At 45.1% G+C, this 16311-nt stretch overlaps 2 protein-coding genes across 6 annotated transcripts in view; one reads left to right on the plus strand and one right to left on the minus strand.

The window, feature by feature from the left end:
- Positions 1-16311, plus strand: part of msi (RNA-binding protein musashi) — a 99701-nt gene that overhangs the window by 63604 nt on the left and 19786 nt on the right. For 3 of the 4 annotated variants that reach the window (XM_033343602.2, XM_076623701.1, XM_033343609.2), the window contains one exon: positions 15966-16206. In XM_033343602.2, the coding sequence (XP_033199493.1) occupies positions 15966-16206 (241 nt within the window). Of the gene's footprint in view, positions 1-450; positions 533-15965; positions 16207-16311 lie in introns of those variants that run through there. The other variant, XM_076623702.1, reaches the window with a different exon arrangement.
- LOC143303490 (uncharacterized) overlaps positions 1-16311 on the minus strand; it is a 54290-nt gene that overhangs the window by 13435 nt on the left and 24544 nt on the right. Inside the window, exons 2-3 of one of the 2 annotated variants that reach the window (XM_076623704.1) lie at positions 14584-14675; positions 14389-14467 (exon numbers count right to left, since the gene is read on the minus strand). In XM_076623704.1, coding sequence (XP_076479819.1) covers positions 14389-14467; positions 14584-14675 — 171 coding nt within the window. Of the gene's footprint in view, positions 1-10452; positions 10832-14388; positions 14468-14583; positions 14676-16311 lie in introns of those variants that run through there. The other variant, XR_013059870.1, reaches the window with a different exon arrangement.

Below are 16311 nucleotides of genomic sequence, written 5' to 3' on the forward strand. Positions count from 1 at the left end.
GTACGAGCAGTCGAACGATCTTGCTGTGTCCACAAACGGTTCGAGAGATCGCGTAATAGTCAGAAACGAGTTTAAATGACGAAATACCCTTCTCTCGACCGAGTTTGTTCTCTTCCTAACCGTTTTGTCCAATCGTATCTTCAGCCTCCCCTTGATATCTCTTTCCTTCCACAGTACCCATTTTCTGTTTTTCTTTTTTCTCGAGTCTCTATTCACACTGTCTTTCGCAACGAAAACAAGCATCGACGATTTTCGCAGGCTTTCCACGATTCTTCTCGGGGAAGAGGATCAGAGGAAAGAGGGGAAAATGAGTTAGAGAGACAGACAAAGGCGCAGAGCAGCGACGGGCCGGGCTACACACGAGGCCGAGCACGAGCCTTTTCACCCGAGAACCCCTGTTCCGTCTCTCTTTTTTTCAAGGATGCAGGTACGAATCCTGTTCGCCGGTCCTGGTGAACCGACGTTGGACCACCAAGTGCGAACACGAACGACGGACCAACGGTGACCGGGACCCGGTGCTGTATTGTCTCTCGTGAGTCCCTACTTACCGAAAACTCTCTGATCAATGATCAGGTAAAGAGAGAAAGGCAAACGGAAAGGGCTGCGGACCGTCCATAGCAGTATACACCGTGTTGTTACTTGCTACACTTGCCTGTAGCGATGGGATCTCAAAACACCTCGAATCGCATCGCATCTGCATATGCTACGTTTGAAGAAACGTGGAACTTTGAACACGAATCGAAGCATACGATCTCTTGAAAATCTCGATAAGTCTTGGAATTCCTGGATGTCTCGAATATGTTGGAATATCTTGATAGTTTGCAGAATTTCGGTAGTTTTTGCATTAGCTTGGTAAGTATTCGATGTTTTTCTGGCGTCTTCAATCGATACTTTTGTCCAAATAGTGCATCAACATGAGGTGTTGACGAAGGTTTGGAACGTTCGACTTGTCATAAACACGTTTATTTATGTTATTCGTCTTTATAATTTCCGCTACTCTAAAGCTACACTTAAGACCTTGAAGACTGAAGAAGATCGAGACTTCCAAGACGAAGAGTTGCAAATATTCGAATCATGTTCGAAATTCTTCGAATATTCGTAGTCTTGTATAACGCCCATCGCTACTTCCTGCCGGCTTTGCTTTCTCGATTCGTTCGTTGCTTTGCCGTGCAGCAATTTTAGATTCTTGGTTAGAAAAACCGCGAATTTGCTCGATATGCGAACTTTTACTCAGCAAAAACAGCGTACTACGTATGTACAATAATATGAACGATACGAGACGATCGATTCTCTCGTATACTCCCTTTTTCCTTTCTCTCTCTCTCTCTCTCACCCTTTTCTTTGCCTTTTTTCTCTCTCTTTCTCTCCTCTTTTGCTCTCCTCTTTTGCAATTCTTGCTCTCCGTTGCTCGCACAATGCACCAGCAAGCTATCTCGCTTTCTTTCTTTCTCCATTATCGCGCACCCAAGTAGAATAATCGTTAAGCAAAGCAGCCAGAAGCGTGCGTTGAAATACAAGACGAGGAAAAGGTGATACCTCGTCCTGGACCGACCTAGATTGCTAGACACCGTTAGACGTATCCAACATCGAAACCAGCTGATAACTCGGGTCAACGCATCGTCTCTGTTCACCTTTCACTCTGCGATAGATAGCGAACTTCTCTACCGCTTATTCGTGCTACAGCCGACAGCTATTATCCGATTGTATCCGTAATAAACGAACGCGATCAATCACGATCGTTTAAGCTTCATTTTGTTTCTTTTATGGTAGACGTCCGTTCTATATAATACAGTTAAATCAATCTTTGTCGTTTTAGTTGGCACGCTGTTCGGCCGCGATTAGTAGATATAAAATCGTTGAAAACGAGAGAGCGTACAAGCGGAGCGCAAAGTAAGAAGCTCGATCAGTTATCGAGACGCGAGTAGAGGAAACAGAAGAAGGTCAATCAAGACGAGTATTAATCGGTTGATCGACCAGTTTTGGTAACCGATTTAAATTGCTAGAACCGGTTGTTTATCGGTAAATCTATTAGATGCTAGTCAACGTTACAGATGATTGGCGCCACTCTAATTTCTCTCGATTATGGCCAGGGGTGTGTGGTTACGGACAGAAAAGATTCAGTTAAATCTGTTTCGACGAAACTCGTTACGCAACTAAATTGCACACGCAAACTTTACACACTCGAGTTAAGAATACTAATTGTTGTCCGTTTGTTTCTTCTTTGCTTTCTTTCTTAAGAATATACGTATATTTTTAAGATAATCGTTAATTTTCTGTCTTTTCGAAGCTAATTTAAAAGTCACGATGACGATTGCTGGCCGAGGCTGCGCTGAGAGTTTCCTCTCGGAGGGAACGAAAGATTTCAAGTGAATTTGAAAAGTCGGAAAAACACAGGGGTTGGACGATCGTGAGTGAATATTGGGTAGGGAGATGGTCGCGATAGCGCGTCGTGTTCCATGGTCGAGAAAAGTGCTGGTTGAAGACGAGTGATTGAGCAGAACCTCTGTACACGTCACGCCGCATCGCATCGGAAATGAGTCCTTTTCGATCTTACGAAAGATGCCGAACGAAATCCTGCATGCGAAGTAGCCTCGACACGACATAGACGATTCTTTGTACGATAAGTGAGTTTTGTGATTAACGAACTTTCTCGAACGCATGGAAGAGGAGTCTGTTATAAACGGTACGTATGTATGTTACGACTCGTGTAACGCGTAATGGCGCAAATGCGATTCTCTTGTCGAGGGCAATGTCTAATCAGACAGTTCCTCGATACACATCGTTTATGGACGATGAGAGAATCAATTATCTGGATTAGTTAATTACTTATCTGGAAATTGATAGAAATTGCTTTCAATATTTTTGCTGTATCGAAAACTGACCATTGCGTGAATCTGGCTCTTTCTATATGCTGAAAATTTGGTTTTATAATTCTTTTTGTAAAAGAGATCATCGTTAAAAGTTTGTAATTGATTTATAATGGTAACTTTAGCGAAAAAATCGACATAATATGCTTGAAGAAGAAGATAAGAAAAGGCAGGATTAATAAATTAGTGGTCGTGTTCGTGATCTTGGAATAGAGCATCATAGAGAAATATTTTCGATGGCAGTATTTAAATATGCAAATCGAAGTATCCTTATTTCCTACTTCGCGTAGAGGATGCGTATGTAGTTCCGTTTTGAATGAGCTGTGGTAGAAACGAGAACTACGTTTCAAACGCTTGCTTACTCGGTAAATCGAAATAGGAGAGACGTCGGTAATGCAATACGTTTTGAGCATTGTAGAAATCGTCTTTACCGACTACCACAAAGGTTTCTACCGTCTTTCTATTCTACCTTTCGCTACGATATAGCGGCCTGCAAGGTACGTACGTCAGAATCGATCACTGTTATTCATTCTAATTCTTGATCCTCTTTTTTACATGAATATTTTTGTATACGTAAATAGATTATCTCTTGTTCTACATTCTTCTTTCCTTTTCTTTATCTTCTCACATGTTCAATATTTGACAATTCTTTTTGTACGTACTTTAATGATATATACCTATTTGAATCTATAATTGCAAGGACATCATCCAAAGCGAATGTTCTCTCTTCCAGAGGCAAACAAGTGTTTTTAATATCGCATTCCCGTTTGAAACACTTCGTTATCATTTTTCTCTAGCGTCGTTTCTGTAATTTCATTCTACGGAGCATAGGCTAATTGATATTTACGAATTCCAGTATGATCAATTTCCGTGATCACGAGTTTTTACGTTCCGGCGAGTTTATTTCGGTCGATTATGGAGGAAAAAGGATTGGTATAGCAGTTTTCGCGATATGATATCGTGGTAAGGTGATTAATTAAATACAAACAGGACCACGCCCGCCTCAAACAGACGAGAAAACGCGATAGCCCGATTGCACGAAACGGCGACCCTCTAGACTACGCGTTCTTTAACAACGAGTTACACGTTCTGCGTCCTTTTCCTGCGATACTTTATTACTACCGGAATACTCTACTCCGATCGCGACGAAAGCTTCTTCATAATTGGACTGGCTGGGTGCGGATGAATAGCCATCAAGTAACAGTCCAATTTTACACACAACCTTACACAAATCCACCGGGTAACACGCAGGTTACGTAAAATATGAGAAAAAGGAAGAAACGATACGTTCTTGAAACGGATATCGATCTATCTTGAATTTTAACGTTTCAAGAAAATATCTACCAAAGGAAAGAAAGACATTAAAATTATAAAGAATGAAACAGACTTCGTTATAACGTATGAAGATGGAGGATTAATTGCATCGACGAATGACGAGAGACATATGAGAGAAAGAATGTTCGGAGGAAGCGTGATTTCCAGCTTTTCTTTCCTTCCTCGCGATAGTTGGAGCATGTTGGAAGCACACGAAGTTTCCAGTACGACGAACGGAAACTCGCGCTCGGTGTAGAGCTGCTCGTTAGTACGCGAAACCGATGGAGTTGATGGGCTGTTCGGGTAACAAGGCTGGCCTAGATCGAGGAACCAGCCAGCGATGCCGCGAAGCAGCTTCGACTCACCTTTCGAACACGCAAACGACTTTCCTCCCGTGTCAGCTCGTCCGCGATATCGTTACCGATATACGTAGACGTTTGACAAGATTCGAAAAGGAACCTGCGATTGAACTGATCAACAGGGACAGGCGAATAGAAGACCATTAGGAAGACTAAAAAGAAAAGGGGCAGGATTAGGTGGAAGAGAAAATTGTTGAAATCGCGAGGACAGAAATCGCGTTTGATGGGGGTGTTTAACGGTGAGACGATCAGACTATCGTTGGGATCTGGGTTAAAGGAAAGAGTAGGTGTTCTCTGATTGCTCGTTTCGCTTTATCCACCCCCGTAACCTCAAGGCGAGATTGCCACGATCGTTCTTCTAATATCTTCACGAAGAGAACGATTTTCTCGCGCTTCGCTATTTCACTCGTTTCCAAAATGCCAAGATTCTCAATTCTTAATTCTTTGCAGATGAATTCTCCTTTTTTTTCAACGATAGCGCAGAGTATAATAAGCTAAAAATTAACGCAAACTGTAATTTTAAAAGTACTATAAGCGAGCGCTCTCATTTTTAATGGAATACTATCGCGCAGAGTTGAAAAGAAGCGGAGTAGGACGAATGCAAATTCATTTCTTATCCTAATGGATTGAACTCGCCTCAATCTCACACGCAATTTTCATTGTAGAGTATTATTGGTCGAAGCGGACACACATCTACTAATTGCGCCCATTTCAAGCATACAATGTGGATTCTTATCCATCAATGGAATATTCAAATATGCCTAAATATAAAATATCCAAACTAAAGTAGCTGTTATTATATTAAACGAGTGGAGCGAAATCAGATTCCATTTCCTTACTTATGTTTACGAGCGTTGCAGGCTGCTCTGATCAGTTACTTGCATGCCATCTCGCTATTCTTCTCTCCAGCTTTTTTCCACATAGTGCGTATGTAAATCCCGATAGATTTCGGTGTTCACAGAAAAATTCTAATTTCTGTTTTCTAAATTCTAATTCTAAATTCTGGCAGTCTCCAGCTAGTTAGTCCCGAAAGGTTTAAGCAATAACTAATTCGACGCTAAAACCAAAGAGAACGAACAGAAGATATCCCTTCTGAGGCGGATATATCGCGTTGTTTTTCCGCTTTGGAGTTGCGCGGACGCGTCCTTATATACAAAAGCGCCTGTGCGATGCAGAAGGAGCCCCGTTGATGGCAGTGCTTGTGGTTTAGGAGGTTTGACGTAGGAGGGTACGATGTTTTCCATAGGCCGTCTGTCGAGGGCACCCCCTGCGGATTAAATGGAACCTAACCCTACACGTATTGATCCAATAACATGGGTGCTGGATACACAAACCGAGGGAGAAAACTCTGGGAGGAATATCGCGAGGGCCAGTTGGCGGAAGACTGTGGAAGAGAAAAAAGAAAAAAGAAAACAATAGTACCGTTCGATCGACCGAATTAGGCAAGTAATGCTCGTCGCAACACTCCTACGACTTTTCTACATTTATACGTTAGACAGCGAAGATGTAAGGGAAAATTGAGAATATTTTTTCTTGTTTCTCTTGTTTCTCAATATGTTTTATCTGAACTTAGGAAACAGCGAGGGAGGAAATCTAAAAGAATTCTATCGGAGAAGGAAAATTTGAACATAGACTTAATCACAACCGAGGGCCGGTTTTACTCTTATTTTTGATATATCGCGTTTAGTTTATCCTGGAGATACGTTGCCGCTTCGTTTCTAAAAGATACCTGTTATTCTAGTCCACAACGATAGTCCAATAGCTACGAAGTAAAGTAAGATCGTGAAACGAAGAACTACACTGTAAGAACCGAGTGTAAAGTACTCGGGTGGGCGAATACTTTTCCGATCAATCGCAATTATCTTTATCCGTGCAATCACAAATACAAAGTGTAGAGTGATGGACGTTTATCTATGAACGTTTACCTACGTGTTCTAGGCATCTGCGATTTATAATGCATAGAGTGTGACTATAATCGTGTACGGTCGTTTAGTCGTACACCTGACCCGATAGATCACGTACACAAGCACGTTCAGCAGAACGTACGTGTGCGTGTGTACGTACTTACGTACGCAACACGCGTACGAAAGAAGAGTGGCGAGGGTTAGGCCCTAATCGACGTATCCCCCTTGAGAAGGTCTCGCTACGAAGACTTTAAAGCCAACTTATTTCCATCCGGTCTCACCGTGTCACCGACGACACCCGCTGACGACGTGTTTCGTGTTAATTGCGTACCTTAATTAAAATTAATATCGTCCAAATTAAAATTAATTGAGCCGCTCTCTCGGTCGTTCTTTAAAAGAAGGAAAAAGAAAAAAGGAGAAGAGAGATAGCGGTAAATTGAAACGAACCGAGTGTAGGGGTTGTTTCGTGACGCGTAACATTTAATCCTTTCGATCACGGCACAGTGCAATTATTTTAATGGACGTTTATGCGTGTAACTTGCAAATGAGTCACCTCTTGTTGTCGCTGGCCGATCGTTCCGACCAACTTTTCTTCTTCCTTATATCCTTGATCCTTGATAATCGCTCTTTCGTGGATAATATTTCGTAGAATCGAACCGGGGAAAACTATTGTCGAACGTTTGACCGTTATTGGCGCGAATCGAGACGTCAGATAAGTCAGAGAAATTGTTCTGGGTCAGGAAATCGAAGCATCGAGGTAGATTCGTGATTGAAACAACTTTGTTTCGATTTATTGAACATTCACCCCCGTTACTATTATTCGTACATACTCTAGTACATTCGTGAATTTTTTAAGAACCGATTATAACGTTGAATTCGTCTCGACGAGACTAGTTTCTGCGTGGTAAGATCGTTCTTGCCAGCGATAGTTATAAAAGATATAATACAATCTACGTGTGCAGTTCTATGATACGCAAAAGGCAGTGATACTTAACATATAGAGTTACGGTAACGTGTTTGCATCGCTTAACTGCATATAGGTCATTTGCAACGCGCAATACATGCAAATTGCGCGTTGTATGTTGCCACGGGATTCTGTTCGCTCGCCTTTCTCCTATGGATATTTTGTTTCTCAAAACGCGTCACGAACCATCGTAAAGCTTAAGGGAACACGCGTATACTTCGATTCTAACAAAATCGATCAAAATGTTGCCTCGCGCCGGTACGTGTAAACACACATAAAGAGCGAGAAAGAGAGAAAGAGAGAGAGAGAGAGAGAGAGAGAAATATATGCGGACGAGCGCGTGCGCACGTTTGTAAATAGATACGTGTATCCATGTACATAATATCAAGCGGAGTATACAACGAGTATCTAGAGCGAAGACGAAACAGTTTTTCGGCTAAAGCTATACTCTGTCTCCGTCATTTATATACATACATATATATATATACTACATATATGTATACGTATACATATACGCGTAAAAATATCAAATATATAATACATAGATCTCTAAGACGGATTGTATCTAATCTATAACAATGTCTACACAACAACGACATCTGCGCGTAACGGTGCGTACTCTAGGCTCTACACATCTATGGGGGTTTCTCTTGTCTAAGGTGTCTCTCACGGGGATGAACATGGCGGAGCGTATTCGGTTTTTCCAATGTTCTTCTTGCTGCTCCCGCTGATTGTCATAGACGTGTATGTGTGTGTAGACGCTTCTATATCTCGATGGTAGGTTTCTCGTACGATTCTTGAAAAGGATATCAGAACGTACACAATGTTCGAACAACCGGCTAAACACAGACGCGTTCTTCGACAACGACGACGACGACGACGACGACGATAGCTGCCGTAACGAACGGGGATAACCTGCAGCTTTCGTTTCCCCTTTTCCGTGCCCGCTCCCTCTACCACGTTTTCCTCACGATCAAACGTGTCGCCGCCTAGCGGCTGTGCCCTCTACCAACCGACAGGAAGGTTAAATGACAGCCCACCCCATTCACCCGGCATACTACCACACCATCACCGTCACCACCAGCACTAGTAACCACCATAGGTTCTACCATCTCCACGTGCATCTACGAGACCAGAGCACGACCACCAATACTGTCACCACCACCATCACCACCAACACCACAACCACCGCCGCATCACCACCACCACTACCACCACCACCGCCACCTCCATCACCGGTGAAATCCAACTCCAACCCAACGACTACCTTCGCAAGCCTCCTCCTCTCTCGAATCGCAAACGTGCCGCGCCCGTTAATTCAACGGCTAATCAATTCTTACCGCGATTTCTGCATGCCCTAACCTACGCTCGGCCTCTTTTCCATCTTCCACAGCCCCTTCTCTTGTCTCTCTCCTTTCTTTGCCAGAGTCTTGGAACGTCCGAGAAGATTCGTTCTTTCGAATCGATTAAATTTTACAGAATCGAACAGGATTACGTTGAAATTACGACAACGCGGTGGTTGCAAGGGGTAGCCGAAGTACAGAGTTACTAATAGGATGCGATGTAGGGAACCCCGTAACATCCAGCCGCTAGAGTAAAACGAGACGGTGAATGATGTAACGAGCGTCGCGTGCCATCGATAATTACAGAGACGCGTATTCCTGTCTAGGTGGAAGATTCCCGCCCTTTTCTCCCTTTAACAACTACTCCCCCTATCGTATTTTTGTACTTAAACGACGTTGTCGATGTACCGTGTGTACAGTGATTACCAGCGAAACTCTGAAACAATGAAATCGATTCGATTCGATGCAGCCGGACCAGAAATTTCCAGCGAACGTTAACGTTTCGTGATCGCGGCCTGAGACTCGTCAACGAAGAACAACGAGCCTCGTGAATAGCTTCGAAGATCTGCCGATTCGATGAGTTCACCAGATTGTGCCATAGCTCGTTGTTTATAACGTCTGATGAATCGTTGGCGATGAGAGTGGGTGAATCGGTGGCGAGATCGTATTGCGCGTGATGATGAGAAAAGCAATGGAAATTACTTGAGTTTAGGCAAAAGACTAGGGTCGAACGTGAGTTACGAGCATATCCGTGTACGTCATTCGGACACCGATCGAACGTCGCCGCTAGTAGAAACTCTGATCGAAACTGGGGAAACCAAGCAACCTAGAGGGGAGTCGATTAGAGGAAGAGAGGGAGGGGCGAGTGGAGGGAAAGAGAAGGCGTACGATCGACCTAAACCCGACGTTAACCTTTTCATCGACCCCGTTCGAGTTCTTCACTGCCCCGTCGTGGCGCCGCTTTAATTCGGTACACTGCGTCGAGGATGGAAACAAGCCTGATTCATTATTCAATAAACGACCGCAGATATTTCGGGGTTGAAACCACGGAAGATACTATGTGTGGACTACTCCACCCCGGAACTAGGCCAAGTGGACGAGCTCGTCAACTGTTCGATCGCGATAATGCGTCGACGATTCTGTTACGAGAACGGATGCGTGTAACCACTTTGTTACGTATCCGCGAGAACGGAAAGAATTGCCTTTATTTATCGACGTGTGGCGTGGTCGAAACGAATCCATAGGTTCGATTCGATTGTTCGAAGAAATATACTTTTCACGAAATCCCTTAAATTCCGAGAACCACCCTTACGGGGATAGGAAAATGGAATCCATCGAAGAAAATAAGTCGGGGCCACGGATGATCGCTGGTTCGCGAGGAAAACACACCTGAAACGTTCTGACATCGCCATCTTGCCAATTCAGACATCACGATACGATTCCATTCAGAATCCATTCTACGGTCCACCGGTGCCAGTGATTTTAACGTTTTGGGAACAGTATGGATGGAATGGACAGTTCTGACGACTTTCTTGTTCGTGGAAGGGGAACGAGCGACTATATCGAATGGAAGCTTCGTCTGTTTTTTTTCTCTTTTTTTTTTTTTTAGTCGAACTTAAACGAAGAATTCCTTTTTCGTTCGTTCTCGCTTCTTTCCATGAACCGAGAAGAAAGTCGTTCGATGAACCATCGTAGCCGCACCTTCCGGAAGCTGCCTTATCGACCGGAAACGCCGTGATATCCACGCTGGCAAGAATTAAGAGACACCTTGGCAGAGTCTTCGCCCGTTACGGTCACCTGTCGAGGGACGCGGAGTTACTCTAATCTTTCACGAAGATAACGCTCGAGATTCGAAAGACGAAAGTTCACGAAATTTACGGAGCTTCTTTCGCCTCTTCTTCTTGTTTCGTGTTCCCTGTCCTCCGATACCTGCAAATATCCCATGAACTCTATCGTTCTTATTTGTTCCGCTTCTCCACCTTTGCAAATCTATCACGAAACACAAAGAGACCGCCAACACTTTTGTCGGAGTTCCTTCCACTTTGGAATCCAGAGAACACTGGAACGAATGAGACTGCGTTCGACGATGGCCACGAGACGAGGACAATGTCCCATCACACCAGTAACTCTTTAAAGGCGTACTGCTGTGACAAGACAATATCCCCGGCGAGTGGTTGAGTGGTTCGAGTCCTTTCAGCCGGAAAGATCCTACTTCCTTCGACATCCTCGAGGTCCGCGATTCGATCGGGATTTGGCGCGGTTCGCTGTTCGCGATGCAACCCGCGAGCGTCCGAGCGTCTTCGATATATTTCGCACGCTAGATCGATAGCGAAGGAATGATTCGCGCGAAGATCGTCGATCGTTCTCGCGATACATGACGACGATGATAGAGGCAGGAACGGAAGATGCCGAAGGTGGCGACTGGTGGTGTTATGCTTTGGTGTCGTTTCGCCGATGGCGGCGTCGATTCGACTCTTGCGAAGGCGGTATCGCTCGGTCGAGCGTCTCGACGGTACTGCATCGCTCGCTGGCGACGGTGCCTCCGCACCCTGTCCCTCCCCCACCCGAGGGAGTTTCTCCTCCAGCTTCGTAGTCCCACCAACAGCGGTAAAGCACCCTCTCCTCGCCGGTTCGAGCCCCTTGGCGGGCCACCGAGGGTGGAAGGGTGAAAGGGTAGCTGGTGCGCGCCTGTCTAACCGCGCATATTCCGCGTGCGACCGAGTACAGGCTCGAGGGAGACTCGGAGAGAACAAGAGGGAGAAAGAGAGAGAAGTGCGCGGCCAGCCCGAACAAGGGCGGCAGAGAATGGGAGGAAAGTAACCCTCGATGTTGCCGAGGGCCATCAGGGGGACGACGACTACGCGCAGCCATAGCCTGCTGCTTACCGATACTGGAAATACTGAAACCGTTCTCGCGTATCCAGCAGCTTGACTCTCTCCGTCTCCCCTGGCCCGTTATCCTCGCTTCCTGTTACACCTCGCGTTTCGGCCTGTCGCAAAACGATCGGGGTCATGACTGGAACGCGCTAACACCGCGCTTCGACCACCAGTTGTGCCACGACGTCGACTAGAAATGTTTAATCGTTGAGGAATTCCCTCGTGTCTATCGTAAACGCGTTGAGATAGATGGAGAAGAGGTCACCGGTAACGATCGATTTTCCAATCTTTGAATACTTGCTTGGAATTGGACACGCGGCCGAAAGAATCGCGAATATATGGAGAAATGAAACGACGAAACTTGGTAAAGTTTGCGACAGTTTCTTGTATCGGAAGGTTCCTTCGATCGCGAACAATGAAGTCGAATGACAACGGAGATAGTTGCACGTGGAGAGTCGAGCTTCACCGGGATACGTAACGTAAATCGCATTGTATGCGAAGAATGGGCCGAAATAATTACACGATGTTATAATAGGACAGTGTATCGTTCGAATCTCACGTAACGCAGGTTTTCAACCAGTTACGTTCCTGTCTGCCTGTTGGATCTAAATTTAGGCGTCTTTCTTAGGCGAACGAGTTCGATCGGTTGGATGGCTGGAAGTCTGATTTCGTGATTGACCTTCCTCCCCGCTCTCTTCTGCCAATTGCGAAGACTACGCTCGAAAGGAGCTCGAAGGAATCTAACGTATCGAAAAGAAAGTAAATCGATGAAAGAACGGATCTTGAGAAATTTCAGTAGAGTAGAAGAAAGGAATCGTCTAGTTGGTTAAAGGACGCGGATTCGGACGCGATGAGAATGAAATGACCGGAAGAAGGCGCGGAAGAAAAAGCCGGCTAATGCGGAATGGCACGTGAGAGAGACGAGTTTACGCGAAAATTAGGCGGCGAACGAGAAAAAGCAGCGTCGCATCTCTCGATAGACGTACCGCAGGGGTGGAACATTGCGAAAGGGAGAGAGAAGTACGAAGGGGCGTATTGATCCACCAGCTGCGCGTTCTCTCACCCTCCACTCCCGCTCTCTATCCATCCTAGCGTCCCCCACTGGCCGACTCCCTCGCCCCGAATGGCTCGCCCCGTTTCACTTTGCTCTTTCCCTCCCCTCTTTCTCTCGTTTCGCTCTTTCTCTTTCTAGCCTGTTCGTCCACAGTGACGGGAACGATCCGCTCACGACCGCCATCGACCGACAAAACTTTCGTTCGAGTACTCCTCGCAGCTTCCTTCCAGTTTAACCAACGGTCAACTCGAATCATTTTCTTCTTGGTTGCCAAGACAATCTCCATGAATCGTGACTCATTCCCGAATCGACAAATCTTAAAGCCGAAAATATCTAAAGATATATGAAAATTTTACTCTTCGAAATGCCCTGACGATTCTTCTCTGGAGAACTACGACAGGTTACATTTGTTTCTGCTGCCCTCCGGTCCGCCAGAGATACGGCAACCGCGAATCCAGATGGGTTCGGGATAATTGATAAATTATTTGGATGCGCGCGGAATCGAAGCCACCGCTAGTCGCCGTTCTTCCTGCCCCTCTTCCTTTCGTCCCTTGTCTTCCATCTCTCTCGCACCCCGCAACCGTTACGAAGGTTATCTCCTTTTCTCGCCAACCATTCTCTCCCTTTGCCCCTGTTAGGTTGTGGGTGCACGTACACGCGCACATCAACATCCTTTCTTCTCTTTCTTCCCTAGCGCGATCCTCGGAACCTTTCCACCCCCGGGAGCTTCCACACTAGACCGCGCTGCGCCGCAGCCACGCCGCTCCCTCTGCTCTTTCAACCCCTCGCTACGCTCTGTCCACGTTCCTCGCGGTGATAGAACCGAATCGGAGTAACGTGCGGCTCTTTTACGCCCCCCCCCCCCAACCCCCTCGCAATCCGCCTGCGCTCTCTCTTTCTCTCCGACGAATGTTGAGCAGCGGGTCTCGACGAATCATGCCGGGAAAGGCAACGTACATCTCCACGACTTTGTTATAACCGCTGGAAACTACGTCTCTGGCTCTTTCTACTGGCTCGGGTCTCGCTCAGTCGGGATCGTCGATTAGACGATCGATCGAATTTCTTCGGACTTCAGGGGTTTAATGCTCGCGGGCGCTCTGTTGCCATTCAGACGCGTTACCCGTGCCATCTTATACGGTTACTCGGTACTTTAGGGTTATGTTTCCGGAAGCTTGAATGGACCGATGGAATAGAGGAAGTCGTATGGTAATTCAGCAGTTTCTCCAGGTTTCTTAAGGTTTGGTGAGAACGAGTAAAAGGGGGAAAAGAGACGGCCAAAGGGGTGATAAGAGGCGACTGAATGTAGGAATTTGTACGATAATTCTCGGGATTTCTTTAATTTTAAGATGTGGTGAAAGTGAGAGAGGACAAGAGGCGATGGTAATAGCTGGTGATTGATAGTTTGTTACGTGACAACGATGGATGAGTACTACCATTCTTGCGATTGTTGGTGTCATTGTAGCGCTCGTAGGGAGACAGGCGACGAATCATTGGCGGTTAAGAATAATAACGAGAGGAAGGGCGAAAATAAAATAACGTTGCGCATTCCTATCGGCTCAATCGAATCTTTCGAGTGGAAGGAGAAAGAAACATGATAGCTAAAATGTTTTTCCTTCGGATGAATTCGTTGGATAACGTTGGAGAACATTTTCTTGAATACAATTTTCTAATGTAAATCGTGCATCGATACAAGATCGCGGCGCTTACCTTGAGAACCCGAGGATTTCGTAGATCGAAAAATCCTGGAGGAGACGTTATCTCGAAACGACGATTTCCCGGCGGAATCCTACGTGCAAAGAATTTCGATTATTAGATCCAGGGTTGATTGTAATCGTTGGATTGCTAACGAGAACCCTTCAGCGTAGGATGTACATATATCCGATCTGATTGGGCTAAACTTACTGAACATCGATCGTAGTGACAAATAGTCTGTGACAGCACAGGATAGGCACGCCAATGATCATGAAAGCTTGCAGTAGTAGTAACGGGATTATCTGAAACGAAAAGAGAAAATGCGTCACCCGAGTTTCTCCTAAAACTCGGTAAAAGCAAATATCTTTGGAACCTATTAATTTTGGAACTATCGGTTCCTAATTATAATAATTTTCCTAATAATTCGATAGATTCACGACGGTGGATTTTTCAGAATTTGAATAATTTTGCTCTTACATTATTTCTTCACGTGCTTTTAATTTTGATTTTTATGGTACAAATTTTACGCAATTGTAATGTTAGATGGATTCGTTGATCTTACTGATCGCTCGACTGCTTTCCACAACGATTTAAACGAAACGACGATGAGATTTAGTTTCTTTTCTTAAACGACGACTAATTTTAAACGAGAATTTCGCGGGCGACACCAGCTCGTCTCACAGAAAGCGCGAGCGGGCAGAAAAGTAGCAGGAGGGTCGATTCGGAACATTTCGACGCGTTTCGAGTACATATGTATACGTAGAATGTAAGGGACAAGTTACGCTTAATACCGTGCGACGCGTAAACACGTGCACGAAGAAGAAACGAGGGCCCAGCCGGTGGTTCGCGAGTCGGACAATAAACTGCCGTTGGGAAACCGTCGCGTGGAAAAGGTTTCTTTTTTCCATGCAACTCGCCTTACATCAGTAATTAAAATGTAACCTGCTGTTAATTACGTAACGACGTCGAGTTCCAGTTTTGGCCTTCTCGTTTCCTTTTTCACGCTATTGTGGCCTGATTTAATCGTTCGCGATGTCAAACGAGATTTACATAGATTTATCCGAATGTAAGTTTGTATGAAAGAACGAGATTAATCGGAGAGAGTGTTGAGAATCGAAGCTTCCGGGTGTATCACTGTACGCTGCTTCGAAAATGTTTTCTTTTATACGCTCGAGCTTGATGAACTAATAAAAGTTCTTTCCTTTGTTGGAAAGAACGTATCGTGATAAATATATAATAGCTAAAGTAATATTAAAGATAATTGTGCTTTCTTCACTAATAACTAAGTATGTATGAGAAATTTCAAGTCCCTTGCTGTGCAATTACCTAGTAATTTTGTATGTCAAACGTCACCTAAAAATGACGATTCTTACACCCTGAAAACTCGATTTCTGAAAATTCTGTTTTACCAAGCAACGAAAACCCGAAACCTCCGACTAAGATTAATCTCATGCCTTTTTCTCTTCTAATTTTTCTCCTTCTTTGTCTCCCTATCCTCCTTCATATTTTATATTTCTTCCGACGATAGAAATATCAACGAATAAAAGTCACATGCAATGTCTAATCGACGACGAATACGATGTGTGTTTCAGCGCCGGCATGGAGGCAGCGAACGGTGCGATCGAACACGATTTTCACAATGCCCTGGTGCCTATAAACGGTAGCCATTCCGGCAGCTCCGGCAGGAGTACACCGAATGGCGGCGACCCGGCACCTGGCAAACTCTTCGTCGGTGGCTTGTCTTGGCAGACCAGCAGCGAGAAGCTCAGGGAATACTTTGGCATGTTCGGTACCGTCACCGATGTCCTGATCATGAAGGATCCGGTTACACAGGTCGGTTTACTCGATGGAAGCTCTCCGTCGGCTTGTCCATCTCAGTCGCTGGCCCGAAAGTTTCGTCGAGCTTCCACAATCAAAATCGTGATAATAGAATTTTGC

The sequence above is a fragment of the Bombus vancouverensis genome, chromosome 13 (assembly GCF_051014615.1).
Source record: "Bombus vancouverensis nearcticus chromosome 13, iyBomVanc1_principal, whole genome shotgun sequence".
Lineage (NCBI taxonomy): Eukaryota > Metazoa > Arthropoda > Insecta > Hymenoptera > Apidae > Bombus > Bombus vancouverensis.